Below are 13,192 nucleotides of genomic sequence, written 5' to 3'. Positions count from 1 at the left end.
CACCATCAGGCCTGCCTCACAAGTCCTCCGGAAGGAAGCACTACGCATGGAAAGGAACACACTACCAGCCACTGCAAAAACATATTAAATTGTAAAGACCATCAACACTATGGAGAAACTGCATCAACTAATGAGCAAAATAATCAGCTAGCATCATAATGGCACAATCAAATTCACACATAACAATATTAACCTTATGTGTAAATGGGCTAAATGACCCAATTAGAAGACATAGACTGGAAAATTGGATAAAGAGTCAAGAACCATCAGTGTGCTGCATTCAAGAAACTGGTCTCACATGCCAAAGACACACACACAGGTTCAAAATAAAGGGATGGAGGAAGATTTACCAAGCAAATTACAAACAAAAAAACTTTAAACCAACAAAGATCAAAAGAGACAAAGAAGGGTATTATATAAAGTAATCAATGAAACAAGAAGAGCTAACTATTCTAAATATATATGCACCCAATACAGGAGCACCCAGATTCATGAAGCAAGTTCCTAGAGACCTACAAAGAGACTTAGACTCATAATAGTGGGAGACTTTTACACACCATTGTCAACATTAGATCAACGAGACAAAATTAACAAGGATTTCTAGTACTTGAACTCAGCTCTGGACCAACTGAACCTAATAGAAATCAACAGAGCTTTTCACCCCAAATCAACAGAATATACATTCTTCTCAGCACCACATCGTACTTATTCCAAAATTGACCACATAATTGGAAGTAAAACACTCCTCAACAAATGCAAAAGAACAAAAGTCATAACAAACAATCTCTCAGACCACAGTGTGCAATCAAATTAGAACTCAGGATTAGATTAGAACTCACTTAACTACATGGAAACTGAACAACCTGCTCCTGAATGAAATAAAGGCAGAAATAAAGATGTTCTTTAAAACCACTGAGAACAAAGATACAACATACCAGAATCTCTGGAACACATTTAAAGCAGTGTATAGAGGGAAATTTATAGCACTAAATGCCCACAAGAGAAATCAGGAAAGATCTAAAATCAACATCCTAACATCACAATTAAAAGAACTAGAGAAGCAAGAGCAAACAATTCAAAAGCTAGCAGAGGACAAGAAATAACTAAGATCTGAACAGAACTGAAGGAGATAGAGACATGAAAAATTCTTAATGAATACAGGAGCTGAATTTTTGAAAAGTTCAACAAAATAGACTGCTAGCCAGACTAATAAGAGAGAGAAGAATCAAATAGGCAAAAAGAAATTACAAAGGGGATATCATCACCAATCCCACAGAAATATAAACTACCATCAGAGAATACTATAAACACCTTTACATAAACTAGTAACTCTAGAAGAAATGGATAAATTCCTGGACACTTACACCCTCCCAAGACCAAACTAGGAAGAAGTTCAATCCCTGAATAGACCAATAACAATTGGGACAATTACTGAAATTGAGACAGTAATTAATAGCCTACCAACCAACCGAAGTCCAGGACCAGATGGATTCACAGCCAAATTCTACCAGAGGTACAAAAAGGAGATGATACCAATCATTCTGTAACGATTCCAAACAATAGAAAAAAGAGGCTAGCATCATCTTGATACCAAATCCTGGCAAAGACACAACAGAAAAAATTTTAGACCAATATCCCTGATGAACATTGATGTGAAATTCTCAATAAAATACTGGCAAACCAAATCTAGCAGCACATGAAAAAACTTTTCCACCATGATCAAGTCAGCTTCATCCCTAAGCTGATGCAAGGCTGGTTCAACATAAATCAATAAACAGAACCAATGACAATAACCACATGATTATCTCAATAGACACCAAAAGGCCTTTGACAAAATTCCACAGCCCTTCATGCTTACAAACTCTCAATAAACTTGGCATAGATGGAACGTATCTCAAAATAAGAACTATTTACGACAAATCCACAGCCAATACCATAGTGAATGGGCAAAAACTGGAAGCATTCCCTTTGAAAACCAGTACAAGACAAGGATGCCCTCTCTCACCACTCCTATTCAACATAGTATTGGAAGTTCTGGCCAGGGATATCAGGCAAGAGGAATAAAGGTATTCAATTAGGAAAAGAGGAAATCAAATTGTATCTGTTTGCAGATGACATGATTGTATATTTAGAAAATTCCATCATCTCAGCCCAAAATCTTTTTTTTTTTTTTTAAATCTTCTTAAGGTGATAAGCAACTTCAGCAAAGTCTCTGGATACAAAATCAGTGTGCAGAAATCACAAGCATTCCTATACACCAGTAATGAACAAACAGCAAGCCAAATCATGAGTGAACTCCCATTCACAATTGCTACAAAGAGAATAAAATACCTAGGAATACAACTTACAAGGGATGTGAAGGACCTCTTCAAGGAGACCTACAAAACACTGCTCAAGGAAATAAGAAAGGACACAAACAAATAGAAAAGCCTTCCATGCTTATGGACAGAGGTAGAATCAATATTGTGAAAATCGCCAGGCTGCCCAAAGTAATTCATAGATTCAGTGCTATCCCCATCAAGCTACCATTGACTTTCCTCACAGAACTGGAAAGACCTACTTTAAATTTCATATGAAATCAAACAAAAGCCTGCATAACCAAGATAATCCTAAGCAAAAGAACAAAGCTGGAGGCATCATGTTACCTAACTTCAAACTATACTTCAAGGCTACAGTAATCAAAATGGCATAGTACTGGTACCAAAACAGATATAAGTCAAACCCCTGAATAGACCAATAACAATTAACCAATGGAACAGAACAGAAGCATCATAAATAACACCCAACATCTACAACCAGCTGATCTTTGACAAACCTGACAAAAACAAGCAATATGGAAAAGGATTCCCTATTTAATAAATGATGTTGGGAAAACTGGCTAGCCACATGCAGAAAGCTGAAACTGGACCCCTTCCTTATACCTTATACAAAAATTAACTCAAGATAGATTAAAGACTTAAACATAAGACCTAAAACCATAAAAACCTAGAAGAAAACCTAGGTAATACCATTCAGGACAGAGGCATGGACAAAGACTTCATGACTAAAAAACTAAAAGCAATGGCAACAAAAGCCAGAATTAACAAATGGGATCTAATTAAACTAAAGAGCTTCTGCACAGCAAAAGACACTAGCATCAGGGTGAACAGGCAACCTACAAAATGGGAGAAAAATTTTGCAATCTATTCATCTGACAAAGGGCTAATATCCAGAATATACAAGGAACTTAAATTTACAAGAAAAAAACCCCATCAAAAATTGGGCAAAGGATATGAACAGACATTTCTCAAAACATTTATGCAGCCTACAAACATGAAAAAATGCCCATCATCACTGGTCATTAGAGAAATGCAAATCAAAACCACAGTGAGATACCATCTCATGCCAGTTAGAATGGTGATCATTAAAAAGTCAGGAGACAACAGATGCTGGAGAGGATGTGGAGAAATAGGAATGCTTTTACACTGTTGGTGAGGTTGTAAATTAGTTCAACCATTGTGGAAGACAGTGTAGCAATTCCTCAAGGATATAGAACTAGAAGTACCATTTGACCCAACAATCCCATTACTGGGTATATACCTAAAGGATTATAAATCATTCTACTATAAAGTCACTTGCACACTTATATTTATTGCAGCACTGTTCACAATAGTAAAGACTTGGAACCAATCCAAATGCCTATCAATGATAGACTGGATAAAGAAAATGTGGCACATATACACCATGGAATACTATGTAGCCATAAAAAAGGATGAGTTCATGTCGTTTGCAGGGCCATGGATGAAGCTGGAAACCATCATTCTCGGGAACTAACAGGAAGAGACAACCAGACAAACATACCTAATGTAGACGATGGGTTGATGAGTGCTGTAAACCACCATGGCACATGTACATGTATGTATCAAACCTGCACGTTCTGCACATGTACCTCAAAACTTAAAGTATAATTTCAAAAAAGCAGCTTTCAGGGTTAATGATTATCATAAACCTTAGTTTCAGCATTTAGGAGGGGGAAAGGACCTTGGAATTGATGCCAGTAAAAGCAATGTTTTGATAAGAAAATATGTTTCAAATTCTATCTTGGATATCTCTTTCTGAGAAGCTATATTGTATAATATTGATATTCTGAGAAAACGCAATTCATTTGTACTTCCTTCTAAAGAAATGTTGTCTCTATATTTTCATCATAGTGGCATGCCATATTATATGAATGAGATCTGACTCCTTAAATCTTCAGGGCTTCCAAGCGATCTCGTTTTAACATGGAGCCAGCATATATGGATATATATCTCCATATTACTCCTGAAAGGAATAAACTCAGAACTGAAGTTGTTGGTGCAAGTTTAATGCAGTTCAATTAAAGATTTGTACCCAAAATAAGTTGTTGCTTGCACTTCCATATCTGCATTAGTCACCCACACTAGATGTATAGTCACTTTTAACAGCATTGTGCCATTACTAGTGACTTTAATTGCTGTTTGGTAATCTTATCTACTCACACCAATATTAATTAAATCCATCTGGTGTGAGCAATAGGGGATTGTCAACATATGATGACTGAAAAATGCAAATCATGATCTTTATAGTGGCTAATTTTCTCAGTCCCTTTATTCCTGAGGAGAGAAGGAGTTGATCACACCATTAATTCTAAAAGTTATGAAATAGGAACTTGTTTTCTCTGTCTGCTTTAGTGCCTCCTGTTGGAATCAGCTCACTGACCAGTGAAAACAACTGATGTTGGAACTGCCTGGGCTTCCTAACGCATCTTCAGATTTCAGTTTGTACTGAGAACAAATGAGAAAAGTTTTACAGAAACTCCATGAAACAAAGCAGATAGGCTCTCCTGACGCCAAGGATTTACAATAAAGGCAGGCATCGCTCACTGAATCAAGTGTGCCATTACCCTCACTCCCATGAACCTGTCTTTCAGCACAATCCATGACAGCAAGAAGACAAAGGCTTTGTTACAACAGAACAGAGCAGAGACATCCGTGGCCGTCAGCTTCTTTAAAGCCAGTAAATAAAGGTAATTAGTCAAAGTCCATAGAATAGAAAAGGGAGCAGTTCTTTTAAGAAAGAGCTTCAGCGTCAGACCATCTTCACCGAAAATCCGACTGCATTCCCTAGGAAAGAAAAGAGAAGTTAATACCCAGGTACTGATGGTGACACATCTTGTCTTATCTGACTCATCACAGCCATTTTCAGGTAAGAGCACAAACACTCATACCCGTCCTTCATCTGTAAAGTGTACTGAACCCAGTTCTGAAATCTGCAGGCTTCAGGGGAGTGTATGTTTCCTTGAAAAACAGCCCACATCTGCCTAGGCACAGAGCTAGACCCTCTTCTCTGAGATATTCTCTGGAGGCTGCCTGAAAAGCCATTCTGCCATTTCTGAGCATTCTCAGAAGGGCCTGAAGAAATACAGAAACAGGTAGTAGCTGAAATCACTATTGGAAGAGGGAGAAGATCCTTCCTCAGTGGGCAAGAGAGAGAGGGTCAAGGCTGCTACTACTGTGTGAACAGGCTACAGACAATTCCCAGAATCTGTAGGGAAAGCGACCCTCATATGTCTGTGCAGCACATGTTTTGGGATTTTATTTCTAAGACCACTATGCCTCTTTCTAATATATTTGCCCAATTTACTAATGGATTTTTCCTGCTAGCATTTTTAAGGCAGAAAAATTAAAGTCTCTGTGATCACCCCCACATGACAAAAACTAAATAGAAAACTCAGTTGTACTTATATACAAACATTTGGCCATTTTGGAGGAATTGTCTGAATGTGGGGTGAAAAAATGGTCACTTCAGTTAAATCTTTGATGATTTGTTTGATTTTCATTTAAATTGGCTATATGATTTTTTTTAGGTCTGGTTCAGACTGGAATGCAGTGGCATGATCTTGGCTCACTGCAGCCTCCACCTTCCAGATTCAAGCCATCTTCACGCCTCAGCCTCCTCAGTAGCTGGGACTACAGGTACGCACTACTGTGCCCAGCTAGTTTTAACAATTTTTTTTTGTAGAGACAGGATTTCACTCTGTTGCCCAGGCTGGTCTTGAACTCGTAAGCTCAGGTGATCTGTTAGCCTTGGCCTCCCAAAGTGCTGGGATTACAAGCATGAGTCACTGCGCCTGGCTCTGAGGGGCGCTTTCAATAAAAATGTTCAAGCTAGCAATGCATACAGGCAATAATGGAAGTGATACAATGACAGTGCCCATATGACTATGGACTGAAAACAGAGTTACCACAGGGAGTGTTTCACTTAATTTTTTTCTACTCAATTGTTAATGAACATTCAAGCATTTATGGAGCAACTGTCATGTTCTAGGCATGGTATTTTCATGAGCAGTATAAGTAATCTTGTTCAAAGCAAAACATTATTAATATTTGCATATGTTTATAATGAAATCTCTATACAGGACTCTAGTACTTGCACTAGTTTCTGTTCCAGTTTTAACTGAAATTAGTGTCTCTCAAAGTATTGCAAATCAAAGTAAATTCTAGCCAATGTTTGCCTCCCATGAATGATGTAACCCCAAAAAAGGAACACATGGAGAGCAGGAGTGATAAAGAATTTAGATGCAGGAAGTATAGCCTTAAACATTAAGTTTCATAGTAAATGTGGCTTTCAACTGGATGAGAATGTTGCGAGTTGCAGGTCAGCGATTCCAGGAAGGTTAAAGACGTGTTGCTCACACAAACTTACACTGAAATTTGTTTACTTTCATGTCAGACACTACTAAAAAGGAACGTTTTTTGTAAAATGAAAGTAGTATTTCCCAAAGGTAAATGTTAACTTGAAAGAGACAGAACTTCAATGAAGGGATTAAATAATTTAAAGCCTTCTGTAAAGTAAACAAATTATACATGCTTACGTACACAGGAAAGAGTGAGTATTTTCTCTGGAGCCCCACAGCCAATGGGATATTCTGAATTAGCACCATACATAGAACCAGAAGAGGTTTCATGGAGCATCCTGGGCACAAAGTTCATATTCTGTACTTGTAAGGCGATCTGCTCTGTGAGAAAGCTGCCATTTGGAGCTGGAGCTAAGAGTTGTGGGTTTATCCTACCATTTACAACCACTGAATGCCTTTTAAAATATGAACACATTTATTACAAACCGCAATTAAACCCATTTCTGATTAAAGGATTTCTTTTTCTTATCACAGGTCCTAGCCAGTGATGATTCTTCAACTGAGAGCCCACCATCATGCTGGGAAGAGTGCTCCTCAACAAAGATTTTGGTTGCAGGAAGGGAATATTCCAATCCCACAGGAAGACCAACAGATGTGTACTCCAGACAGGCAGCGCCTCACGGGCAAAGCATCTGGGAATACGCTGCTACCAGGCAGAGACTGTTCTCACCTGGCTCACCCTGTCTCCCAGGTATTTGTTCCCACATTGTTCCCCTTTTCTTCCCCTTCTCCTCTCACTGCCAGCCTTGTCTCCTTTGTCATTGTTGCTGTAGAAATTATAAACATTCTCCATCCAAATGCCAGGTCACTTGTGTAAAATCCCATACTATTTAAGCATTAAGCACTAAAACAGGAAAACTAAAAAAAAAATGGATTTTTATGGAGAAGCAAATAATGGTGGGTTTGTCTTTGGGATGGTAAGATCAGACTTTCTGGGCAAGCGACATTGACAGGTGGTATAGCTTGAAAGAAAGTGTGGAAGTTGGAGGACACTAATAATTATTATTTAAACATCAGCTACTAGTTATTGAACCCTTTATTTATGTTAAATAGCATCTTAAGCACATTTCATAGGTGCCTGACATAGGCAAATATATATTTGGCTTTAGTTTTATGTTTTCTAAAGTTTTTTCCCTAAGAAGACATTCTTGTTAGTAATATGGTATATAATTTTTTTCTTCCTAAATTTCAAATTCACCTGAGGCGATTGAATTTTCTAGTATATAAGCAAAATGATTATCAAAAACTGCTTCTAAATAGACAGTCCTCACCATCTCGATTTGATTTATTTAACATTATTTTGATGTCACTGATAAGAAAAAAACTGGAAATGCTTTCATACCATTCTAGAGAAAATAGAGTTTCTGGTGCTATGGGACAAATCCTATTTCCAGTCTTACATACTAACTCTATTTTCCCTTGTTCAGTCATGAGAGCTTTGGGAGTGACTTCTTGGCAGATGGTATTAATGAGTCTACAGGGAAAAAAAGGATCTAAGAATTGTCTGACAATTTTACCTCTCACATGGAGGAGGCCACTGGAGAATATTCCCTTCAAAGATGGTGTTTTCTGCTCGACAGTAAAAGCTCTTTGATTCTGTTTCAGAAATGGTCAACTTCACTCTATGTGGACTATAGATAGAGTGCTAAATCAGCAATTTTACAAAGTTCAGAGTTAGTCTGACATGAGAGATGTGGAAAAGATGAAGTTCATTCCCAAAGCAACATTTCTGCTAGCAGCAGTCTCTTGTTTTAAATCAGTTACCTTAAACTGACTTAGCTTGCTCTGAGGTATTCTTGAGGTACTTCTTTTTATATGAAACTTTTGTTGTTTTAAATCAATATGTATGTTTAAGTAGAACACACACTTTGTATAGGTACACATACGTATATTCAAACAGGGACAGTTTTAGTCTGATAATCACATTCCCCTATAATGACTTATTAAACATTGTTTAAGAACTTCTACAATGCAAGATCATGTCTATTTTGATGGGAATCAAATCCAAACTATCTTTAGTAATCACAGTTACAGGCTCTCTCCCAAACAAAAAGCATTTATTCTTTTTGAATTGTTTTTTAATTCTTTAATTATAACTGAGTTTTCATGGACACATATAGGAAAATCAACTCATGGTGAGAATATTCCCAAGCACTTCCAAAGTGGTGATAGAAAATGGAAGTGGAGGCCAGGCACGGTGGCTCAAGCCTGTAATCCCAGCACTGTGGGAGGCCAAAGTGGTCAGATCACTTGAGGCCAGGAGTTCGAGACTAGTCTGGCCAACATGGTGAAACCCATCTCTACTAAAAATACAAAAAATTAGCTGGGCGGGGTGTTGTGCACCTGTAACACAAGCTACTCGAGACTGAGGCAAGAGGTGAGGGTTGCAATGAGCTGAGATGGCGCCACTGCACTCCAGCCTGGGTGGCACAGCAAGACTCTGTCTCAGAACAACACACACAAAGAAAATGGAATTTGAAGACAGACCCTTCAAGGTTAAGTTTGTAAGAGTCTCATAATGTACCAATTATAATAATCATTTCTTTTCCTTTGGTATAGGGGCAAGAAAGAAAGTTTATTTTGGCCGCTGTAAGATAAAGCTACTCTTCTGAGGAGTAATAAGCCCACATGCAGAACTTTTTTCTTCCATCTGCCATCCATTGATGTCCCTATTTTTTTTTTTCTGGGTGATCACAGCAGTTGTCCTAGAAGTCACTCCGCAGCATCGGGCTTTTCCTCTTTGAGGAGCTGTCAACTAGCAAAGATACTTGGACTGAAATGCTGTTTTTGCCTCCGTTGAGTGCTGTGCAGGACTGTGTGACATCAGCCATGTCGGCTTCCTGAGCTATGCAAGAGGGGATTACAGAAACTAAGTTTAGCATGGAACAACCACTAGAACCATACGACTTTCAGGTAAGCTCAACCACCACTGTTTATGGTTAACAGGGAAACAGACAAAGCCCCTATGTGCATCTAGCCAGCAAAGAATGGCATCTTTTAGAATTTCTTGGTGCCAAACTCTCCCTTACATGAAATGAGGCCATTTCATCTGCTAGGCATCTCGGTATCAGGAATATTGAGCAAATGTTTGTCTAACAATCTTATTAATACCATTTTTTCTGGCCTTGACACACTAGGATGTTGTTATAAAACACTTTACTAAATAGATCTGGATTTAAATCTTAGTTCTATTATTTATGAATAACCTTGGGTGAGTCATTCAACCTTTCTGAATTTGTTTCCTCTTGTGTTAAAATGGGGATAACACCACCTTAAAAAGTAAATGTTGCCACCAGTCATAAGAAGATATGCAAAGGCACCAGTATAGTGCCTGGCATGTTGTAGACACATTTATTTTAAGGGAGGACTGATTCTGCTCCTAGTGCTCATCACCAACCTTAGATCTTGCTTCTTTACATACCCCCAAATACTCAACTCATATTCCCAAGAGATAAAAATGGGCCATTTGCATAAAACATATTTCAATAATCTCTTTTTGACCAGTTAAGATGAAACCTACCTGAATTTTTTCATTGGAGATTGCTTTTCTTGAGCAGTGGCTAGATGACCAGAATAATAGACTGGGAAAAACATAATGTTCCAGTTTGTTGAAAACCAAGTCATGAAAAATGGACAATAGAAGTTCTTATAAGTAATTTTTACAATCTGTGTGGTTCCAACCCAAGATGATGATACTGACAAAATGATCAAGAGTCCCCAGATGGCCTTCAGAACCATGGACGTGCAGGACAGGCAGTGAGCCTTGATTCTGTTTTCTTGGCTGTTGTTCTCAGAATGAGTCTGTGTCCCATCATCTGCTGGAAACAGGAAAGGAATATAAATGTGTGGAAAGCAGGTTATGAAACAGCAATCAAATATATCAACTCCTTAAAAAAGACAGATGAAATCAAAGAGGCAGATAGTGTTTTTCTTTTCTGCCATCACTTAAAGAGACTGATAACTTCAGCTCAATTTTTTTTTTGGACTCTCTGCTCTACACAATGCAGTAAACATCTGAGTCCCCATCCAGTCCATGAGGATGCTCATGGACTTGGCAGATACTATGCTGTTTTTTTAGTGTGTCCTTCCCTTGTAAGAGCATTACCAGGCTCTTACAAGGGAAGGAGCCAAATACTGGTCTTGACCATGTGCCCTGCTTTCTCCTATCAAACATAAGAAGATGTGAAGCATAATACCTCCCACAAGAAGGCTTAGGGGCATCCCAGGGTCCTACCAGCTCTCTTGCTCTTCCCCTCTGTCATTACAATATACAACCCCAAACAGAAGCTGTAAATGACCAGAACCCAGCCAAAGCTGTTCTATATGCACCAACATGAAAAGTGAGAAATATTTTCCTTTTTTTAAAAAAAAATTGCAGCAAATGGCCTGGTGCAGTGGCTCATGCCTGTCCTCTCAGCACTTTGGGAGGCCAAGGTGAGAGAATCACTTGAAGTCAGGAGTGTGTGACCCACTTGGGCAGCAAAGCAAGACCTTGTCTCTACACATACACACACCAAAAATTAGTTGGAGGAGGTGGCATGCACCTTTAGTCCCAGCAACTCCAGAGACGGAGGTAGGAGAATTCGTTGAGCCTAGGAGTTTGAGGCTGCAGTTAACAATGATTATACCACTGCACTCCAGCCTAGGTGACAGAGGGAGACCCTGTCTCTTAAAAAAAATGCAGCAGAGATGATTATTAAAAGTAATACGTCCCAAGAATAGAGCAAGTCCTGACTGCACAGTCATTTCCCTCCTCAACACAAATGACTAATGTGTTTCTGGGAGCACAATAAATTCTGCTTTGCACTTTTACTAAGCAGCAATTTTACAGCACACTAAAAATAGCCAAAAGTCTCTAAAAGCGATAATTGTGAAGGCTAGCTCCCTTCATGGAACAAACGAGTTAACATAATGAATTCATGTACCTTTCAGGAAGTTAAACAGGAGCAGAGGTCACCCTGAGTCCCCGAGCTGAGATCCCAGATGGTAACTGTCTACAAGATTCTCTTGTGTCTCTAGGGACCCATGCTGAGGGTTAGTAAAGTAGAGTAGCCCAGAGACTGCAAATGGCAGTGGATGCGGCTGCTCACCTGGTGTCTCCAGAACCTGCTGGCCTTCCTGCTAAATGTGTTCCCACTGCTTAATGAGCCAGGTGTGACTGCCCCACTGTGTTAAAAACCTTTACCCAGTTAAGGCTTTCTGATATAATCACTGGGGGAAGGGAGAAGAAAGCCTTGAAAGCAAATTCTCCAATGGGGAATAGAAACCAAGCAACTATGAATGCTGCAACCACTACATGACTTGTAAGTCTCATAAACAGTACTGAATTCTCAGCCCAGGCATCCAGAAGATGAAAACTGGCAGCCTTATTCATTCAACAAAATCTTATGGAGACTCTACCCAAACCAGCTAAACCTGGTTTCTGTAACTAGTTGTGCTAGTTAGCTACTTGGATCCTAAGGGTTTGAATATGAAATACTTGAGCACACAGTCTAGTTGGAGGCCAGAAAACACACTCAATGCAGTGTGGTAAGAGCCACACGGACAGATACAAGGCCAGACAAGCGCTTGGTGAGGAGTTGGGGGCATATGATGAGAAAAAATGTCCATGATGCAGTGACTGAGATGAGTCTGGAAGTGTGAGTTACTCAGCTCCTTTGGCTGTTTACAGACAACACCTTCTGTTGGTAACAGCTCTGTAAATTTCCGCCATGACCATGTGGCTTTTGCAGAGAGTAGAAAGAAAACTGGGAAAAATAAGAGAATAGAATGAGAGAATCTTGTGTTGAGAGGCCAAGAAAGGAACACAAACCTGACCTATTAAGTAGGCATTATCATTCCCACTTTACAGGTGAAAAAGCTGAGACTTGTGTTAAGGGTTGCCCAATGTTGAACCCAACCCGATCGGTGTGACGCCAGGGCCTAAACTTTATTCTGAATACTCATATGGCTAGGCTTTCAGTCCTTAGCTTTCCATTCAAGCACTGCCAGTTTCAGACTAGTTTGGAAAAAAAGCTGTTTCCTGGCAGGAATGGCAGTCCCACATGGAATTTAAAAAGTGATGCTTAAGAGAAAGGTGTACCTTACTACACTTCAGATCTCATCATTCCCAGGGACTGCCTTATAAAGGAGGAATAATTCAACAAAAATTCTGAGGCAATACCTGCCTTTATTGTCACCTTCTTTGAAGAATGAATATGCATCACCATTATACTATGGGTGTGCTTTTGATGACACCAATAGTCACCTACTTGTTTTCATAGTATTGTTTCCAGGCTTCTTTGGTTACTAGATTGTAAAATTGAAGAATTGCCAACTATCAAAGCACAGAAAGACTAGGTATCCAGAGCTCTTTTGTTTTCTAACCACTTCTAACATTGGTTTACCAGGGTTCTGTCCATTTCTGTATACCTTTATCAAGTCATGCAAATTGATAGCAGAAGCCACTGGAATTTGGAAACATGAGTTTAAATCCTAGCCCTGCCATTATATAGC

At 39.0% G+C, this 13,192-nt stretch overlaps 1 protein-coding gene across 5 annotated transcripts in view; it reads right to left on the bottom strand.

The window, feature by feature from the left end:
- SLC35F4 (solute carrier family 35 member F4) overlaps positions 1-13,192 on the bottom strand; it is a 437,612-nt gene that overhangs the window by 18,001 nt on the left and 406,419 nt on the right. For 3 of the 5 annotated variants that reach the window (XM_037739463.1, XM_017531056.2, XM_037739465.1), the window contains exons 3-4: positions 10,218-10,515; positions 4,904-5,123 (exon numbers count right to left, since the gene is read on the bottom strand). In XM_037739463.1, coding sequence (XP_037595391.1) covers positions 4,904-5,123; positions 10,218-10,515 — 518 coding nt within the window. The remainder of the gene's footprint in view (positions 1-4,903; positions 5,124-10,217; positions 10,516-13,192) is intronic. The other 2 variants (XM_037739464.1, XM_017531057.2) reach the window with 1 other exon arrangement.

Source organism: Cebus imitator, unplaced genomic scaffold (genome assembly GCF_001604975.1).
Source record: "Cebus imitator isolate Cc_AM_T3 unplaced genomic scaffold, Cebus_imitator-1.0 Scaffold70, whole genome shotgun sequence".
NCBI classification, from domain to species: Eukaryota; Metazoa; Chordata; class Mammalia; order Primates; family Cebidae; genus Cebus; species Cebus imitator.
The sequence above is the reverse complement of the archived record's forward strand: the minus strand, read 5'-3'. Positions and strand labels throughout refer to the sequence as shown.